The following is a 22,058-nucleotide window of genomic DNA, read 5'->3' on the forward strand; positions in this document are numbered from 1 at the left end:
CTAGGATGAGGTACACGGACAGAAGTACTATAAATATCACTTAAAGATGTGCTCTCCCCTGCTCCCCTACCCTCCAAAAAGAAAAGGCGCAAGCTACATCCCCCATGTCAATCCAATTTCTTGGTTTCTCAGGAAGAAGAACAGAGGATTTTCCAAGTCTTTATGCTAATTCTAGAATGCAACAAAACCAGATGGATTACGACGGGTATGACTGACAGAGGCAGGATAACACCAGCAATAAAAGGGACACAAAATCATTGGGTACATAGAAGGACACAAAGGCATCACCAGCCAAACAAAGTACATACACTTTCTGTTATTTTAACTCAGTGGTTTTATTACAATACGCACTGACACACAATTAGAGAAGGAATGTCCTGACGTTTTCTGAGCATTTCATGGAAAGCAAATGTAACCATCCAGGCAGTCGAGTCATCCGCATCTTTTCCAAATACAAAGCAAAAGCTTTTATATGTGATAACTCAAGAAAGCAAAGTTTTCTTACTCTTGTCTACAAAACTTCAGTGTCAGAAAAGAGTTGCTGTGAAGTGGCCTGAGAAGGGAAGGGTTTCTTTCCTTCCTGATGTCCCAATTCCTGCCTCTCAATTCTCCCCCTTGACTTTCTAGATGATTTCTGATGATACTGCAGACGACAGTGTGTTCGGGGGCTAAATGGGATCTACTTATTAGGCCGGCTATTATACTTCACTGTAATCGAAAGGAAAGGACAAATTAAGAAAATTAAGTTTTAGAAAATGCACAAAGGCAAGGAAGAAGTATCTGGGTGTATTAAAAATGAGATGCTCTTTTCACATAACTCATTTAAAAGGTTACAATTACCATAAACATTTTAACTCCATTAAAGATCACTGGCAAAAGCTAGCTCTTATATCTGCAAAAGGGCTCTGCACTTATACAGGCTCGGGAGAAAGCAACATAGCGTGTGAAAAGAGTCACTGACCCTGGTGAAGCAGGCATCGGACTGTTTGGAGTTGCATAGGTATTTTTTCAGATCCACTTTGTACAAGACACTATGGAACCTCACAAATTTCCACCTTTCAACAATCATTGTGGCAGTCAGGTGTTTTAATCCCTTTAGTGCCCAAACTCAAAAAAGCACTCTAGGAATGAAATACTAAAATGACATTCTAGATAAATTCACTACATGTTACATAACTTGGAAAGAATAAAGGAAAAAGCCCAAGCATGACTCCTAGTATTTCATATAGAAAAGCACTACAGGAGAAAACTTTGTTTAAAAACATTAAAACTCAGCTGAATATAAATACATTTTTGGTTAATCTGTGCTATATCATATAGAAATCCTGTCAGATATTCAGTCAGCTGGGTAACTCATTTGGATTTTTCATGTCTGATTGTATTAGTAGAAGAATATACACTGCTGCGTATACTTACATATATATGCATATCATATATAAAATTCAGATCATGAAAATTTGTTTTAAATACACATATACTTAAAACCTGTACCTCTAAAAATAAATATATTCGCCTCTAATAGGCAAATTCTGAGAGTTCCTTCACAAACCAATCAGAACACGGCTTCTCAACAATGGCAGATGACCAATTAGCTGCTCTTTAAATCCATTACCTACAAGTAAATGTTTTAAAATTCAGGTGTACAACAGAAATAGCATCCCGAGAACAGAACACAGATAGAATTCTGGCTTTGAAAATAAATGTCTTGGCTTCCTTGATGTTTAGTTTCTACAGATGTCTACTCTTTGCCTCTGCATTTATCTAGCAGTGGGAGAGCATTTTCTAGTGACAGCATTCTATTCCATTGACATCACCTTCTAATCAAAGGAGTCAGCTGGCATTTCCTTTGCCGCTTTGTTCGAGGGAACTAACACAACATCGTCTGTATTTGATATCATTCCCATCATCACAGTGAGTTGTGTGTTTTAATGTAATTTACAATGTGCTGATACCACTGAGGTAAAGCAGAAGTAGCCCTGACATTAAAAAACAAAAAAGGGAGAAAGGAAGGAAGGAAGGAAGGAAGGAAGGAAGGAAGGAAGGAAGGAAGGAAGGAAGAAAGAAAAAGGGTCTCCCAGGAGAACAACACATAAAAGGAACCTGGTGGTATATATCTAAGTTCTATGAAGTAACTGAAAACCACTGCCAGAATGGACACATTGGATATCTGATATTTTAGTTCAAAGAATAGAAACAGATGAAAATACTCAATATACTTCCTTTAGACAGGATGCAATTCACAAAAACGGGGCTTTACTTTTTTACTTTTACATTTCTAAAAAAACTTCTTAAAATGAGATAAGCCAGACTGAATTGTTTAACATAGTATAATATACAATACTTGACAACCTTGTCATTTGTTTTTGAACACAAGAATCTCAGAAATGTAGGAAATCCATGATAAACGACAGCAAGAATGTTTAATGCCATTGCCTAGATTTTTCAAAAGGAGAATTTACCATAGTTGAAATACAACTTCTAAAAAATACAGTGTTTTATACGCTCACAGTTCCAGATTACTAACTTTATAAATTAAAGGTCAAAGTTATCCATATACAAACAAGGCCTCTTTTGCATTGATTTCAATCTCAATTAAACCTTTGGATATTTCAATCTTCAGATTCCACAAGGTAAGGCTGAGTTTATCAGATATAAATAAACTGTGTGAAGTCCATGATGTATCGTAGCACTGAGGAAACAAATGCATCAAATATTTACAGGCCGGCTACAATACCTTTCTTTCTTTTCTTTCTTTCTTTCTTTCTTTTTTTACAAAAAATTCAAATGCGTATCAGCATCAGGCCACATTCGCTTTTGAATTTCTCTGGCTGCAAAAATGGGGCAACAGCATTCTTTCTCACTCTTTTTTCCTCTCAATCCTCAAGTCAGAGGCGGGTCTTAGGTCAAAGGGCGAGGTCTTTTGGGGGGCGGTGGAGGCATGAGCTCTGTGTCAGGGTCCAGATGATGCTTCCGCTTCTGTCCTTGAGAAGCCGCCGCACATCTGTCGATGAACTCAAACAGCATCTCCTTGGTGACAGGGTTGGAGATGCTGTTGCACACAGCTGTGGACAAAGGGAGACACGTGTCTCACGCGAGGGTTAATTAAGGCAGCTGACTCACCACAGGGGGATGCCAAAGGGGAAAGGTTTGCATCCCCATATGCTAAACACTTGCATTTTACGGATTTGGGTGACTCCTTCACACATTAAACTATTCTCCTCCCTCCCCCGCCCCCTAAAATGGGTGCTTTTCTGGTGCCCACTCTTTCTTGAACTGTTCATTTTAAAACAAAACGTTAAGTATCTGAATGATAAGCATGCCTTCACTGTGGCTGTCCATCGCTCCAAAACTGTCTTCAGGTTTTGAACGGAGCACACAGCGCATCATACTCTAGTCTATATTCAACCAAACTTCTACGGAAAACGTGTAGTCTCTCCTCTGAGAAAGAACTCCTCCCTGTCACGATGGCACCGGCCACCATTTCCACTGAACAGGGAGGCTCCACTGTAGCTGGCAGATCATACATACTCTGTTGTTTTAACAACTTGCTTGAGGAAGTAAGGTATTACAACAACATTATGAATAAACGAGGCATCCCTTCTTATGTGGTCAAAATTTACTACCAGTCCTTTAAATCCTATTTACATATTTAGCTCTGGAAAAAAAGACACTGGCTTAATTTTTCCCATTTTCAAAATTAACTCATCTTGTCTGAACACAGATGCTAGTTCCAACAAAACCTTTAAATGTACAATAGTAACTTTTCATAAACTGCAAAACTGAAACTGGCAATTTCTGTATTTTCTCATAAGCTTATCATATAATCAGCAACATCACTGACTGAGCAGTCTAACAGCACACAATGCTATTAACCTTCAATCTTGGTTTTTATGTACGTTTTTCAAATTCACTAAAAACACGGTCCAGAGCAACTACTGCTACTAGTTTAGCTTGTAAACTTCATTACTTTGTGATGTTCTCCGTGAAAGACACTTACTATTCTGAATTCGCAAAGCATTCAAGTTGTACCCAAAGAACACTATGAAGGATAGCAGAGCAGGTTTTAGGAGGTTTTTGTTTTGTTTTGTTTTGTTTTTTAATGGTTTTCATTTACTTTGTTCTCCATTGTTTGTAAAGCTATTTTAGGAGCTGGAAATTACATTTTCCCCTGCTAATTTTGTCTTTTACCATCTGGCAAACAATGGTTTTTATAGTTTTGAATAGATCTGAAATTATCGTGGCTTTTGTTGTTGTTGTTGTTCAACAAATTCAACTTGTATACAGCCCATTATCCTGCCCTTTACACTTCTCTTCTGGGCGCAGGGGCGTGAGCCCACAGGCCTCGGGACAACCTACAAGCCAACTGGAGCCAGTAAAGTCACAACCCCTTTCCCAGCCACAAGGGTAGGGTCCGAATGACCCTATGGATTCGCCCCATCAAACAGATCAATAAAGACAGCACATTTTGACTCCAAAACCTTAACGCTCTCTCTCCCTCTCTCTTTTTTAACGTAACAAACACTGGTAGATTGTCATACTCACCCATGGCAGTGTTGTAGGCATTAGGAAAACTTTTGTCTGTTCTCTGTCTCATGAAGACCCAGCTGTTATTCTCGAATTTGCATTCTATAATTTTGTTGTCATACTGTTTTAGCTCTTTTGTCACCTGTTTTAAAAGAGAATTGAGGAAAATATTTAAATCATTTAAAAGGCTTTTTGCTTCCACTATGTGACAGACACATTAGGGAATGCCAAAAACACCTCGGTAACTCTTCACGCAGAGCTTTTTGTCATCTCAAGTGTCTAATCAAGCCTAAGGATGTGGTGTGCACTCCCTTGTACACATGCTCATTAATCCAACATTTTATAAATAGTTGTGAAAACGGCTGTCAATATATAGCAATTAAAAGAGGCTAAGCAGAAACCAGCCACTTCTGGGCCAAATGCAAATATGTTACCATAGGGACCAATGCCTTCAATATTTCTGTGTCCCTATGGCTTTCAGAAATTGCGTGTGCTGCTTGGGTTCATCAGCTTTCAGAAGGGTCTCACCATCTAAGTTCCCCTGTCAAAACCTAAGAAGTTCCCTTTACTAGTTAAAAGTAAAAATTACCCATAAAAGGTAAACATTAGGATCAGATTCAGGTAATGTGCATCCTAAATATTTTGCTTTTCAAGCAGTGATAACTAACCCAAACGCTAATCTCAGGTTATTTATTTACCCTTTCCATCTCTAAACTAGTATGAGTATACAGAGGAAGCCACTTTAGATTTTGGTTGGTGGGTTTTTTGGCTACTTCACCTCAGATGATTGAATATGAATTACAACTTACTCTATCAAAGCTACAAGTATCCATGGTAACTATAAAACCTTTTAAAAGATATTTCATCAGGCTGTGAAGATGGCTTTCATAAATAGGAACCTAAGCTTATCTTTGCAGTTTTCAAATCAAATGCCAGTCATGGTAATATTTTAATTCAGTCTTCATCTTTCACAGCTAACAACTTTTCCTCACAATATGGTAGATTGCAATCATTTAAACTTCATTAGCATTATTTGAAATGCTCTCATTTTTTTTTCTACACACATATTCAATACCACCTAGGAATATGAAGGGAAGCAAATTTTTATAAGATGCTTTCAACTCAGAGATTAGGCAGTACATGTCTTCATAAAAACTATCAGATTGTATTCCTTTCCCCTAATGAGTATCATACTTGATTGGATTATTTGCATTTTCAACAAATCCAATAGGACAGATACATTCAGTGGCTCTGGAACAGACCTGCCCAAAAAAGTGATGTTCTACTTATAGCAAACTTTTGCTAAAATTATTCTCAAATATTCATTATTCTAGTCTCAATTCCCCTCCCTTTCTTCCTAAGAATCCACCACCTTTAACTTTTGATATGTTATCTATAGCCAAGTACTAGGCAACTCATTCAGCAAGGTAACCACATTTATCACAATGTAGGGTCTAACAGAGGTACAGTCGCCAAACCTTTCAGAATCTCCATTTTGTAATTTCTAAATTACATTTTGTAATTTCTAAATTATGGACAAGGAGTCCCTAATTTACTGGGACACCGGAAGAATAATAAATGAAAGGACCTGGCATATAGTGGCTTACCAGTAAAATTCTTACGATAAATATAAAATTAGGAACTAAAATACTGCCTAAAAAAAATAAAAAGTAAAACATACTTTCTAAGTAAATTCACTAAAGAAACCAGGATGACATAGAAAGGTACACTTAGAAAACAGGTGTCAAGAAAATTATATCACATGTATCACAAAAGACAGGCTTGTATCGCCTGTACTTCACTGACCAGCAATTGTCCTAAGTCTGTATCACAGAGCATATCATTCTGGTGTTCCTGGTTTCAGAACTGCTATAAATTATGTGTTGCTCAATCTGACTACAGCAATTAAGCAGTATTACTAAGTATCTGTGTATCTATTCGGGCATGCATTAACAACAACTGGGAAACAGCTTTCTGAGAAATGCAGGCACCTGCCACTATACTAACCTAAATGTATGTCCATGTTCAAGAATAATCCATTATCTTTATTGATCACATCAGCTGTATTCCCAAGATAGACACACTGCAAGGTACTCAATCGGGTTAGGTAGTAAAATATATTTAACTGACAAAAATAATACTTCTCATATGTGCACAAACTAAAGACAGTTGTCACTAATGGTCAGATCAAGACAATGATTGCCATACAGGGAAGAAGTTTAATTTTAGTATCCAAATTCTAATTTGTTACTATGACAATAATCATCCTCAGCCAATTACATATTATTATTTACTAAAACAAGACCTTGTCAGGCCTTCTATAATCAACTGTGTTACCCTAGTTTGAGCTAATAAGAGCTTGAAAGTAATAACAAAATATTTATAAATCAAGATTTCATATCTGTACCCATAATTACATTGGATTAATGAGATTTTACTGTTTTTTTAAAGAGCAATATGCTATGTATTTTATATTGTAAAACATTTTGTTCATGTATCCATCTTATTGAGAACCACACTTTTTATACTATTTGAATCTACCAATATAATGGGATTGAAAGACAGTCCAATGAAACTGGATCTTGGATCTCTGGAGATTTTAAATTAGCAGCTCAACAGTAAGCCCTGAACAAACAGCCCACAACAGAGTCAGGTACAATCACAGGTGCTCTACTCTGCACTCTTTTTACAGAATACGTTTTGTAACTAGGTGCTGGGCAACCTACACTACCAAGTCACAAAAGGCAAACCATCAGTGTTGGCTGAACTGACCTACACCGAGCAGGCAAAGTTGCATTTCTATTTCTAGTGGTGGGATGAAACCTCTAGAACTTACTTTCCCTGTTTTGGGAGAGCTGTTTTGCTATCGAGCGCATATTTCTTTTATAAAGAGACTGCACAAAGGCTTGGGGGAGGGGGATTCCTCTGAACTAATTTGCTCTGGAGACTTTTTTTTTTTTTTTAAGTTTATTTTGAGAGAAAGACAGAGAGAGACAGACGGAGAGAGACAGAGTGCATTAGCAGGGGAGGGGCAGAGAGAGAGAGAGAGAGAGAGAGAGAGGGAATACAACAGAATCCCAAGAAGGCTCCACGCTGTCAGCAAAGAGCCCGACACGGGGCTCGATCTCATGAACTGTGAGATAATGATCTGAGTCGAAATCAAGAGTCAGACGATCAACTGACTGAGCCACCCAGACACCTCTGGAGACACTTTAACAAATATCTTAGAGAAGCCATCAGTGAGTTGTTCTATTTTTAACGTTTAATTTTGGAATAATTTTAGATTTACAGAAAAGCTGTGTAGACGGTATAGAGAGTTCCAGTATTCCTGTCACCCAGCTTTCCCTAATGTTCATATTTTATATCTCATGGCTCATCTATCAAGTCAAAGAAATTCACATTGGTACAACACCATTAACTCCACTGCAGACTCTTCAGGCTTCGGTTTTTCCATTAATGTCTTCCTCTGCTCCAGAATCTCATCCAGGAAACCACACTGCATGGAGTTATAATGTCTCCTTAGTTTCCTCTGATCTGTGACAGTTTCTCAGACTGTCCTTGATACTTTTGAAAAGTACTAGTCAGATACTTTGTAGAACATTCCTCAATTTGGAACTTTCTGACGTTTTCTCATGATTAGACTAAGGTTATGGAGTTGGGGACAAACGCCAAGAGGTGAAGTGTGTTTCTCGTTGTGTAATATGTGGGGGTATGTGATACTGACACAACTTCTTCCTGGCGATGTGAACCCTGACTACCTTGTTAAGATGGTGTCTGCCATGGTTCACTACTGCAGAGCTACTGGTTTTCTCCTCTCCATGCACTATTGCTTAGTTATGAGTCACTGTGAACAAAGAGCCCCACTCAATGCTAAGGGAAGTAAGCTCCACTTCATGGAAGGAAGAGTGTCAGAGAAGTTGTGGACGTTTATTAAAACCACCACAGATATTAATAAGTTTCTTGAGGTATTTTAAGACTGTACAAGTATCCTGTTTCTCCTTCAAGTTTTGCTCATTAATTTTAGCATTCATCTGTGAATCTTGCCTACAGCAATTATTCCTGTGGTGTTCTCATGGAATTTTCTTTTTTCTCCATTCCTTCTACATTTATTATCTGGACTTTTTTTGTAAGGAACTTGTCCCTCTCCCTTCCTTTATTTATTTGTTTATGTATATTACTATGAACTCATGGATGTTTATTTTAGTCTTTGGGTTATAATAAACTACTACTGTCAATTATTTGGTTGGTCAAAGTGTTCCAGTTTTGGCACTGGGAACTCTCTCAGGTTGGCTCCTGTGTCCTTTTAATTTGCTTCCACTTTTACTTACTTATTTATTTTTAGACTTTACTTTCAGGCAATGCAAGATAGTACTCCAGACTCATCTCGTATTTTTCTCTGCCTCAGCACTAGAATCAGCCATGAGGTCCTCTACCAGGAATTTAGAAGAACAAAATCACTCCTCAACAGTCCAGGCTATGCTAAGAAAGTAATGCTACCACCTGTTCAGGTCAGAATTTAAAATTATTATTGAGAGAGACAGAGAGAGACAGAGAGAGAGACAATGAGACTCCAAAGATGAATATATGTTTCATGCATAAGTTTCCACTCCCATCTTTTGTGAACTGTTCTCTGGAGCTAAAGTAAGTTGACCATTTTTTTCTTTTTAAAGTTATAATTCTGCTCTTTGATAATTCAAGTTCTATTTCTATAGTATGACCAAAGGTAAATCTTAAAAACATATCTTAGGTAGATAAAACAAAACTCTTATTTTCATGTAAGTAACTCTAATTTCTAGTACTTATAAAGGTGTAGAAAATAAAATAACAAATTCAAAATGAAGTTTTCTGGGGCACCTGGGTGGCTCAGTTGGTTAAGCGTCCAACTTCAGCTCAGGTCATGACCTGGTGGTAGGTGGGTTCAAGCCCTGTGTCGGGCTCTGTGTTGACAGCTCAGAGCCAGGAGCCTGCTTCAGATTCTATGTCTCCCTCTCTCTGTCCCTCCCCCATTCTGTTTTGCCTCTCTCTCTCTCTCTCTCAAAAATAAACAAACATTAAAAAAATTTAAAAGAAAAAAAGGAATGAAGTTTTCCTTGTGGTGTCAGAACAATACAAACAGCTTAAATCTGAATTATTAGATAATCTTTTAGAAATACTAAATTATAGTAGGGTCTTGATATATTACTTTTAGAAAGTGCATCCACTACTGGAGAAACTAAAAAACTGGACAAGTTACCCTCTTAAAAAAAATGTTACACTTACCACCACCACTCTGTATAAATAACACACTTTGCATTTTCTAGGTTGGAAACAGAGCAGAAGTCTCTCCCTCATGAATGGTGGGTCTTCAAGCCACCAATCAGGTGTTCAATTAATGAAAGTGGCCAATAAAAAAAAGGCAGCTAGAAATTCTGTCTTATTTATCGTAAAGGTCATTACTGACAAGTCACAACTCTAGGGTATGGAATTGCCACTAAACTACAGATTATTACCTTCTAATAATATCAGAGTTAGTATAGTTCTTACTCAAAATGTAATATACAGATAAAAAAACATTATGACCATGTTGGCATGGTAATGGTGGAGTGTAGAATGAGGAATGACTTTTAACCTGTGTCATGCAGTATTTTCCAAACTTTCTGTATTATATGTGCTTAACTCTCATAATTTTTAATAATGAAAAATTCCTTAAAAAACTATTTCATAAAATGTAATAAACATCAAGTTGGTTTTTAAAGCAGAGGAACAGAAAAATAAGATAGACATTTATAGAAAGCAAAGTCTTGGAATAAGGCCCTAAGACCACAGTTCCCAAACTAAGCAATGAGGTATCCTGGTGTGCTGCCACAAACTCACAGAGGCATTGTGGGGTATTTTAAATCTTTAGGGAAACAGTGGCATGTGTTGGACATCATACAAACTACTAGTTGCAGGGAGTTCACAGTTTCAGTAGGAGATTCCTTGAGATGACATTATACCTTTGCAAAGCTGAGTTTTTGGCAGTTATTGTGATAAAAACCAAGTACCACAAAAATCAATGTGGAACAGTAAAAGAAGTTGGTGGTGTATAATCTGACTCCAAGGATGGAGAAGTTATACAGTCCTTAACATGTGCTAAATTGTTAAAATCTAAATACTTCTTAAATTGCTTGGCTCTATTCCCTCAATCAGTGGAGGTGTTAGGTACTTCTTTTGGCTTAGAGATGCTGTGTATGAGGCAAAATGAATGAAGAAAGTTTGACAGTCTCTGCCCTAATTCCTTTTCATTCATTTCATTCATTCCCAGATTCTAATCCCTAATCTTACATGTAAGCTTGTATCTAGCACTTAGTGGGAACGAACCAGAGCTGTGAACAACTTTGCTTGAGGTGTAGAATATAGATTCATGGTAGAGAAGGAGAATTTCTATCATGTTAATTTCACTGGTTTTGATCTAGATCACTCAAATATGTATTCCCTGGGACACCTGGGTGGCTCAGTCAGTTGAGCATCCAGCTTCAGCTCAGGTCATGATCCTGCGGTTCGTGAGTTGGAGCCCCACATCGGGCTTGTTGTTCTCAGCGCAGAGCCCACTTCAGATCTTCTGTCCCCACCCCCACCCCACCCCCACCCCGGCCCGTCCCTGCTCATGCTGTCTCTCTCTCCCTCTCTCAAAAATAAAATTAAACACATTTAAAAAAACTTTAAAAAATATATGTATTCCCCACTATTTTCCCCACTGTCAGCACAGTACCCAGTCCAGGGTAGATACTCAAAGAGAATGTTTACCGAATTCAAGAGAATCACGAGCCTCAGATTATCAACCAATATATACTGCTGATGGCTGGTTAGGTAAAGTAACCTAGTACAATCTCTAGTCTTTCTCTGCCTCGTTCCTCCTTTCCACCTTTCCCTTCTTTCTCCCCAAACAAAACTAAAGGTGTCAGGGCTTAAATATCCTAAGTTTGTCATCTGAATAAACATTTGTACTATTTTTGGATGCCTAACATGGAGGTGATACCACTACCAGTCTTTGCCATCATGGCATTAAAAGCAGCACTTCTGCTTCTGGCAGTAAAGAACAAGTATAAAAAGTGAAAGAAGATTTCTTTGTGCCCTCCCCCCACTGGTCAAGCAGTATCAACCATTTCTAGAATGGTATGACCTCATTTTGATATAAATGAATCTTAACTACTTATTCATTGAGCACTTAGTATGTATCAAGCATTATAAACTTGTGGCCCATACATATAATCTCATTTAATTTGCACCACAATCTTATGAGGTAGGAATTATATTACTGCCCTTTGACAGGTGTGAAGCCTAAAGCTTAGAGTAGACATCCCACCCAGAGTCACAGATCTAGAAAATGGAACAGCCAAGTCTCAAATACAGGTCTCCCTGTCCAATACCACAATGCCATTTCACACCCCACCGGCTATTACAAAGCCGGGCACTCTGTGGCCAATAAATGTAGAATTAAACAAATAAGGTTATTTTCCTGCTCAGAATTTGGCTGAAATTGGGTGTAGAAACCTCTGCATATGTAAGTGTAAGAAGTCAGTCATATGCAAACACAAACAAACTGGAGCTAATTCAACCACGGCAATGTGCTGCAGATCCATCCTTCCCACCATTTGACAAATATTGAGCAGTGGTGTGTCAGGAACAGGGTTGTAGACTAGTGATACAGACACAGTCCCTGCCCTTTGGCACGTATAGTCTAGTAAACAATCAAGTAGAAAATTACAAATTATGATAAGAGCTATGCAGAAAACAGATATGTAATAGAAGCTAATACAGGGAGAAAGATATCTGATTTTTGTAGGGTAGTTTGAGGAGATAATATTTATTTTGAGACTTAGAATATGATGAGAAGCCAATTTATAGAAATAAGGAGGGAGAGGGAGAGCAGGAGAAAGAGAGAGAGGGAAACAAATGGGAGTGGTGGAGGGAGAGGGGAGTCCCACATTTCAGGCAGTGATTACCAGTAAGCCCAAAGGTCTGAGGTGAAAACAATCTTAAGATCTTCGCATGCTGAAGGAACTGAAAATAAAAAGTGTTCTCTACAAGCCTTTACAGAGGGTTCCATGTAGCCTGACTCCTTCCCAAGCTCTTCCTCTTCTATGTGATTCCCTATATATACCCTTTCATACCATAAATATAGAGGGTCCAGTTGCCTACTTGATACCTTTATTTGAAATTCCCTTAGACTTATCAAACCTGACATGTTCAAAACTCAACTTTTTATCGTCCCCCCAAACTGCTTCTCTATCTCTATATGTGGGAGCTCCATTCACCCAGTTCCTCAGGTCAGAAACCTTGGTGCCCTTTTCTCTCATATTCAATTCATTACCAGGGTCTGCCTACCAATTCTACCTCCAAAATATATTCTGCACATGTCCATTTGTCCCCTCTCTCACTGTCTCTCAGATTCCTACAATAGTGTCTTCATCCACATTTTCCCCATCCTATCAATTCTTTACAGTGCAGCCCGACTGGTCTTTGAAAAGTGCAAATCCAATCAAGTCATTCCCTTGCTTAAAATACAGATAAAAGACATACAAGTTGGAAAGGGAAAAATAAGACCGTCTCTATTCACAGAAGACATGATTACTTACATAGAAGGAATTTACAAAGATGCTCCTAGAACTAATAAGCAACTTTAACAAAATTGCAGAATACACGTTTAATACACTAAAACCAACTGTATTTCTCTGTATTAGCAATGAACAGTCAGAAATGTAAAATTTATAAAAAATAGAACTACCCTATGACCCAGCAATTGCACTACTAGGTATTTATCCAAGGGATAAATTTATTTCGAAGGGGCACATGCACCCCAATGTTTATGGCAGCACTATCAACAATAGCCAAAATATGGAAAGAGCCCAAATGTCCACCGATGGATGAATGGATAAAGAAGATGTAGTGTGTATACACACACACACACACACACACACACACACACACACACACACACACAAAATGGAGTATTACTCGGCAATCAAAAAGAATGAAATCTTGCCATTTGCTACTACATGGATGGAACTAGAGGGTATTATGCTAAGCTAAATTAGAGAAAGACAAATATATGACTTCACTCATATGAGGACTTTAAGATACAAAACAAATGAACATAAGGGAAGGGAAGCAAAAATAATATAAAAACAGGGAGGGGGACAAACCATAAGAGACTCTTAAATATGGAGAACAAACGGAGGGTTACTGGAGGGGTTGTGGGAGGGGGGATGGGCTAAATGGGTAAGGGGCATTAAGGAATCTATTCCTGAAATCATTGTTGCACTATATGATAACTTGGCTGTAAATTAAAAAAAATAAAAGAAAAAAGAAAAAAGATTAAAAATAAGAAATGTAAAATTTAAAGGCTCATTTACAATAATTTTCAAAAACATGAAGTACTTAAGTGTAAATAAAAAACATATGTAAGATCTGTATGCTGACAATTATAAAACACTAATAAAAGAAAAAAATTAAGGAGGACCGAAACAAATGGAAAGATACACCATGCTCATAAATTGGAAGATTCAATACTGTTAAGATGTCAGTTCTTCCCAAAATGATCTATAGACAATGCAATCACAAGGAAGATGCCAACAGGATTTTTTTTTTTTTTAACAGATATCAACAACCTGCTCTAAAATTTACACGGAAAGTCAAAGGAGCTAGAACAGCCCAAACAAAAAGAATAATGTTGGAGGGATGATACTGATTTCAAGACTTAGTGGCAAGCTATAGAATCAAGACAATGTGGTACTGGTGAGCAGAGAGACACACAGATGAGTGGAATAGAGTCCGAAAGTAGAACCATAATCACAAGGTCAACTGACATTTGACAAAATTGCAAAGGCAACACAAGGAAGAAAGGACAGTCTTTTTAACAAATGGCACTGGAGCAACTGCATACCCATGTGCATATCCAAATGAGCAAGTAATCACCTCAACCTAAATATTTCATTTTACACAAAAATCAACTCAAAATGGAAAACACACCTACACAGGAAACCTAAGACTATAAAACTTCTTAAAGAAAACGCAGAAGAAAACCTTTGTGACATAGGGTTAAGCAAAATTTCTTAGAAACAACACCAAAAACATGATCCATAAAACAAAAAGTTGATTAAATTTTAAAACTTAAGCTCTATTTTTTTTTATTTTTTAATGTTTATTTTTTATTTAATGAGAGAGAGAGAGAGAGAGAGAGAGAGAGCAAGCAGAGGAGGGACAGAGAGACAGACACAGAATCCAAAGTAGGCTCCAGGCTCTCAGCTGTTGGCATAGAGCCTGAGGTGGGGCTCAAACTCACGAACCATGAGATCATGACCTGAGCTAAAGTCGGATGCTTAACAGACTGAGCCACCCAGTTGCCCTGAAACTTACGCTCTATTAAAGATACTGCTAAGAGAATGAAAAGTAACACACAGATTAGGATAAAATATTTGCAAATCACATATCTGACAAATTATTTGCATTCAGAATACATAAAGAACTCTTAAAACTCAGTAACAGGCCACAATTTAAAAATGGGCAAATAATCTGAACAGACACTTCACCGAAGAAGGTATAGGAATGACAAATAAGCACATGAAAATATGCTCAAAACATCATTGTCATTAGGAAAACATAAACTGAAATCACAGTGAGATACCACTATAAACCTATTAGAAGGTCTAAAATAAAAAAAAATTTACAAATATGAACAATATCAGGTGCTGACAGAAATGTAAAGCCACTGAAATCTTATACCATTTTGCTGGTGGGAATGCAAAATGGTATAACCACTTTGGAAGGAAGACACTTTGGCAGTTTCTTTACAAAGTTGAACATACACCTACCGTAAGAACCAGCAACCTCACTCCTAGGTATTTACTCAAGAGAAATAAAAGCAAACATTCACAGAAAAACCTCAATACAGATGTTTATGGTAGTTTTACTCATAGTCATCCCAAACTGGAAACAACTCAAATGCCCTTCCGCTGAAGAGATAAACAAATTTTGGTATATCCATACGAAGGAATACTACTCAGCAATAAGAACCATTGATAAAAGCAATAACATAAGATGGATTTCAAATGCAGTATGCTAAGACATGACATCCTGGAAAAGGCAAAATTATAGGAACAGAAAACAGTAAGTGGTTGCTGAGTTTGAATGTGGGAGGAGTGGATGATTACACAGGGGTATCCCATGGGATTTGGGGAAAAGGTGATGAAACTGTGCTGTCAGTAGTCCCCCCTCCCTTATTTGTGAATGGTGTGTTCCAAGACGGATATCTGAAAATGTAGATAGTACTGAACCTACATATTCTATGTTTTTTCCTATACATACATATCTATGATAAAGTTTAATTTTAAAATTAGGTAGAGTAAGAGATTAACAACAGTAACTAATAATAAAATAATTATAGCAATATACTGTAAAGAAGTTATGTGAGTGAGTCTCTCTCAAAAGATGACAAAATGCTTACATGAGATGAAGTCAGGTGAATGATGTAGGCATTGTGACTTAACCTTAGGCCAATACTGACCTTCGGATGATACCGTATGTCCGAAGGAGGATCATCTGCTTCCTGACCACTGCTGACTGTGCACATAACTTGAAACCACAAAAAGCAGGGGCGCCTGGGTGGCGCAGTCGGTTGAGCGTCCGACTTCAGCCAGGTCACGATCTCGCGGTCCGTGAGTTCGAGCTCCGCGTCAGGCTCTGGGCTGATGGCTCAGAGCCTGGAACCTGTTTCCGATTCTGTGTCTCCCTCTCTCTCTGCCCCTCCCCCGTTCATGCTCTGTCTCTCTCTGTCCCAAAAATAAATAAACGTTGAAAAAAAAAAAAGAAACCACAAAAAGCAAAACCACAGATAAGGGGGAACTACTGTATTTTTATTCCAGTTACGGTTATACACCTGTATGGATCTGTCTGAACTCACAGAACTATACACCAAAGGAGTGAATTTACTGTATGTTAAATTTTAAAAGGTGAATTGAAACAAAAAAAAAAAACAACGCTATCAGTTTCTTAAAAAAGCAAACCTGGGGTGCCTGGGTGGCTCAACTGGTTGAGCATCTGACTCTTGATTTTGGCTCAGGTCGTGATCCCGGGGTCATGGGATTGAGCCCCATGTCTCTGTCTCTCTCTCACACGCTCTCTCTCCCTCTGCCCCTCTCCCCCACTTGCGCGCGCTCTCTCTCTCTAAAATAAAAAAAAAAAAAATTTAAATACTATAAAAAAAAAAGTAAATCCAATCATGTCATCCTTTGCCAATGGCTTCCCATTACAAAGCACTAATTATCTTTCTAGCTTGTATGAATTGTCTTATAGCTCCCTACACCTTTCCAATATTTATCATTACTTGTAAATACAATTTTTGTTGATTATTTAATATCTGTCAACCAGAATGGTTAATAATTATTGAATACTTAGTAGGTGTTGAGTACTGTTCTAAGTGCTTTACATGGATTAATTTATTTAATCCTCATAACAACCCTAGGAAGTTACCTCCATTTTTCTAGATAGAGAAGCAGAGGCACAGAGGAATTGAGTAATTTGATTAGGATCTCATAGCTAGTAAGTGACAGAGAAATGCATTGTATTCCTACTAGGTTTCCAAATACATTATCTAACTTAATCTGTATAAGTATCTTTTTCCTTTAAGTTTATTTATTTGTTTTGGACAGAGAGAGAGACAGGGAGAGAATGAACATGAGCAGGGGAGGGGCAGAGAGCAAGGGAGAGAGAAGACCAAGCAGACTTCACACTGCTGGTACAGAGCCGGATGCAGGGCTCAAACCCACAAACCATGAGATTATGACCTGAGCCTCAATCAAGTCAGACGCTTAACCAACTGAGCCACCCAGGGCGCCCGTTAATCTGTATAAGTATCTAATAAGACTTACAGAGGTAGAAACTGAAGTAATATGCATAAGGATACACAATTAATTTGTTTTGGTAGCAAAATTCAAAGTCTAGGTCTTTATGAGTCAAAAACACATGCCCTCCTTATCCTTAAGAATCTAGGCTCTACACTGAAAAAATATTAAAGGAGGCAAAGATAGATTCCACTTGTGGACAATTTCACTTCTTGTGTATAAACTGTAATTTAAATAATTATTTCCAGGGAGTACATTCAACTTGGGAGAGTCTGTGGGTGAGAGACAAAGTGATGTGTGACGGATGAAGGGCAGAAGGGCATAACATATTGGCTTGAACAGAGCACAGTGTCTAACAAGTTTCTTTTCCTTCACTTTCTCCAAATGCACACCATTCTGACCTGCATCATCTCTGCTATTTGCTATTCTAGTTGCAGCACAAACCACAAATCAGAGCAAATTGCAAAATTTCTCAATCATTAAGGATTTACAATAGGTTAATTTTAAAATGGACTGCATCTCACAGCTGCAAAGCTTTTGTCTGGTTTCTAGACCAAATGAGAAGCCATTAGTGGATTGAAGACCTTTCTGTGGGCATGACTCGTGAAAAGAAAAGGTCATGTGGACAAAACAGGCAGCTCTGCCAGGTAAGGTGAGGTAATGGTAATGGCTTACTAAACAGGGCGCCAAACTTTGTGACACGATGCATCGCTCCCTGTTTAGTACCGAGCATGATGAGAATTATAAGCAGATCGTGGATTCAGTGCATGATTGGGATAATAAAAACAATACAGAACCAAGGAAAGCTTTAAAATCTACCATTAACATGGGGAGAAGGCTAAAAGCAACATGCACATCTAACACTTTTTTTCTTCCTAAACAGTTATAAGTATGATGAAAGACTCATCTGATGTTGCTTCTTTTTAAAGATATCTGTCCCATAGCCAATGCAAATAATTCATAAGATATATTAGTTAGATTGAATTCGATAAATGGTCTATTCACTTCTGGCAGTAACAAACTCCAAACCAAAACTATTTTAATGACCATTAAATATCCACGCTTAACAAAGTTCACATTATACTAGATCTAAGGTTTTAGTGAGGCAATCGTTAAGATGTCAATGCATAGTTCAAATTTACTTCAGTGAGTCCTTCATATACTTTCCAAGGACTTGCTAACAATTTGGAGCCAATCTATGTTCATTTTTTTTAATTCCTGTAGCAATGCGTGCTAGGTTTATATAACTTTATCTCTTTTCTTGAACTCAATTTAAACCCAGCTATTCCACTGTGCTCTTTCTATGGTGTACAGACCTCAAGAGAAGGTGTAGATTCCACATGAATCTACACGCTGTGTGGCAATAAGCCAAAATGCTGTAATAATAAATGAAAATTTCCTTCCTAGTCTGCCTACCATTTAGAACACCATCAAAAATGTTTAAGTTCTTCCCTTTTGATCATCTTCTAGAGTAAATGCTTTCCTTTAAAATGACCCAGCTTGCTCTAGTAGCACTAATGGGCACCAAAACCCACAGACCCACACATCCCTGAGTCATTAGCTTAGGTACCCACAACACCTTAGTATAGTGATACCGCTCTTGTGGTAACTAGGACCCATCTGAACAAACAAAGCTTTCTAGGATTCCTTTTCTACAAGTTTGTACCTCAGGTCAATGCAGATTTGCACTGAGATATTCTGACCACAGTACCTGTAACCTGCCTTTGCTATGTCCACTCGGCCATTCAGAGTCATTCTTTCACTCCTTGCCATGCACACTGCATTCTATCTTTATATATGCTTTCTCACCAACTATATTTCTTCTTCTTTTGAAAGAAATCCTGGAGTTACTGACAAAGGTTTTACACAAATTCAGGGAGATAGTAACACTGCTTAGAATCCAAGGGTTTTATTTTGTGTCTTTATGTACTCTTTGAAGGATATTCACAACAGATTTATTTAAATCTGCCTCATCAGCTCCATGTATCAGGCAATCCAAAACCACTAAAAAGATGTTGGAAGTTTGAAAATGATTACAACAGGGGTGCCTGGGTGGCTCAGTCAGTTAAGCTGAAGTCATGATGTCACCTTTGGTGAGACAGCCCTGCATTGGGCTCTGTGCTGACAGCGTGGAGCCTGTTGGGATATTCATTCATTCATTCTCTCTCTCTCTCTCTCTCTCTCTCTCTCTCTCCCTACACCTGCTTGCTTGTTCTCTCTCAAAATAAATAAACGGACTTTTTAAAAAGAGAAAAATTATTTTCTCCAAAACATCACAATCCCCTTTCATAACATCCAGTATTTCTGACCTGATAGGAAACTTAAGATCATCAAATCAAACACTTTTATTCTAAAATATTTAAATACTAAAGTGCATCCTCCATTATCTCTATGAATTAGTGTATCTTTATGTTTGTGAACATTCATGCATTGAGGAAGTATAAAACTAGGAGTAAATAGAAAATTCATTATTTTGGTAACTGGTATGCAAAAATAACTTAATGTTTGTATTTTCATCAGAGCTATTGACTTTTTCAATTTTGACTGAGATTTTGCCTTCATAGGAAAGGGAAGGGAAGGGAAGGAACTAACATTTATTAAATAACTACTATGTAGCCAGCACTGTGCAAGTCTCCTTATATACATTATTCTTTTATAATAATTAATACATTAAGGATCAGAGTCTTTAATTAATTCTTTCGAGGTTGTGTTTAGATCTAGAGCTCTTTATCAAACTGTCTCTTAGTAATATCAAGGAAATCCAACATACTAGAGGAAAGGAAAATTTTATTATTATTCACTCCTAATCAAGAAATTACTAAATAGCTAAACCAAAGAGTTAATGGAGTATCCTTTGCAGTCACCACAAAATTAAAGGAGACACATGAGCTCTAGCAGCAGGTCATGTTAAGTTTAATGTAGTGATCTTCTAAAATAGAAATAAGAAACTCAGACTGCATGGGACAAAAACAGATTAAAAAACCCCCACCAACCTCAAGTGTCATGGGTTAATTAACAGCAGTCTGGAGAAAAGAGGTCTGGAAAGAAGTCAGGAGGAATGAAGTAAGAGAAATCTCAAAAGTGGGAAGGGAAAAAACGTGGAGAGAAGACAAAGGACATTCCAAGTGTCCTAAGCCAGGTCTGTGAAATGAAGATAAAGTGCTTTTCAGTTGAGTAATACATAACCAAGGAAGATTTCAGTGATGATTAGAGTTGTTTAAATTTTTAGTAGGCTTCAGTGATTTAAAACAGTGTTTTCGGTCCTGGCAATTGGTTTATCTGCTTTTATTTTCAAATTTGGGGTGGGGGCGGAGAGGATCTCTGCAAAGAATTACGCACGTACATAAAATGTGCAAAACCACTGGTTATTATCTAAAGATTCCTACGTTTAGAAGCACCGGACTGCTGAACCTTTGAGAGATCAGAATTGTCACAATTCACAACTCCTGAGGATTACATGTGGAACCACATTAAATCTGTCATTTAGTCTCCCCTCCCCCCTCCCACTCTCTTAGGCTTTTGTTCTAACCCCGTCCTGGTGAGGATAACTGGAATGTCTCCTAGTGGATATACAGAACAAGAATCAAAATTTCATGGGCAAAGAAAACCCTACAGCTTTGGACATTACCACTCAACTGGTCTTATCAAGCCTTCAGAGAGTCTATTCTGAATAAGGTAGCCGTGGTTAGCTATTATTTTCTGGGCTATAGTGCTAAGCTGCTTGGAATTAAGTCTGAAGATAAGTAAGGTCAGTGGCTTTTATCTTTCCTCTAAAAAAGTATCTGGCGGGGCGCCTGGGTGGCACAGTCGGTTAAGCGTCCGACTTCAGCCAGGTCACGATCTCGCGGTCCGGGAGTTCGAGCCCCGCGTCAGGCTCTGGGCTGATGGCTCAGAGCCTGGAGCCTGTTTCCGATTCTGTGTCTCCCTCTCTCTCTGCCCCTCCCCCGTTCATGCTCTGTCTCTCTCTGTCCCAAAAATAAATAAAAAAAAACGTTGAAAAAAAAAATTTTAAAAAGTATCTGGCACAATCTTGATGCAGAATCAAAATAATGTATCGGGTCATATGGTTGGCAGGAATGCTATTAAATCACCAGTACTTTTATACGATATTCTCACACCAGTGTGTCTCCCTCTAATTTTGACTAGGTCAGCTCAACTCCGTGACTATCAGAAATCACCATTTGGGGGGCACCTGGGTGGCTCAGTCGGTTAAACTTCCGACCGGCTCAGGTCACGATCTCGTAGTTTGTGGGTTCGAGCCCTGTATTGGGCTCTGTGCTGACAGCTCAGAGCCTGGAGCCTGCTTTGAATTCTGTGTCTCCCTCTCTCTCTGCCCCTCCTCCACTTGCACGCGTGTGCGCTCTCTCTCTCTCTCTCGAAAATAAACAAACATTAAAGAAAATTTTTTTAAAGAAATCACCATTTGTCTCTGAAGAGTGTTCCTCCTACCAACACCATGCTGTGCACCTCTGCCCACTTTCAGGCCAGTATACCCGCAACCCTGAGCTCCCACGGCTTCCACTGTGGTGGACTATTGTGCCAGGAGCACACTTGCTACATGAGGGTCTGCTCTAGCCAAATGACAATACAGGAAGGATTTCTGTTTTGGGGGTTTATTCAAAATTGGAAAACACTATGGAAAAGTTACAAGCTGAGAACACATCATCTGCTTTG

At 38.2% G+C, this 22,058-nt stretch overlaps 1 protein-coding gene across 1 annotated transcript in view; it reads right to left on the reverse strand.

The window, feature by feature from the left end:
• Nucleotides 1-314: 314 nt before the first annotated feature.
• RNGTT (RNA guanylyltransferase and 5'-phosphatase) overlaps nucleotides 315-22,058 on the reverse strand; it is a 314,555-nt gene continuing 292,811 nt past the window's right edge. Inside the window, exons 15-16 of the mRNA XM_045499002.1 lie at nucleotides 4,543-4,666; nucleotides 315-3,062 (exon numbers count right to left, since the gene is read on the reverse strand). Of these exons, the coding sequence (XP_045354958.1) occupies nucleotides 2,899-3,062; nucleotides 4,543-4,666 (288 nt within the window). The 3' untranslated portion in view covers nucleotides 315-2,898. The remainder of the gene's footprint in view (nucleotides 3,063-4,542; nucleotides 4,667-22,058) is intronic.

The sequence above is a fragment of the Leopardus geoffroyi genome, chromosome B2 (genome assembly GCF_018350155.1).
Source record: "Leopardus geoffroyi isolate Oge1 chromosome B2, O.geoffroyi_Oge1_pat1.0, whole genome shotgun sequence".
NCBI classification, from domain to species: Eukaryota; Metazoa; Chordata; class Mammalia; order Carnivora; family Felidae; genus Leopardus; species Leopardus geoffroyi.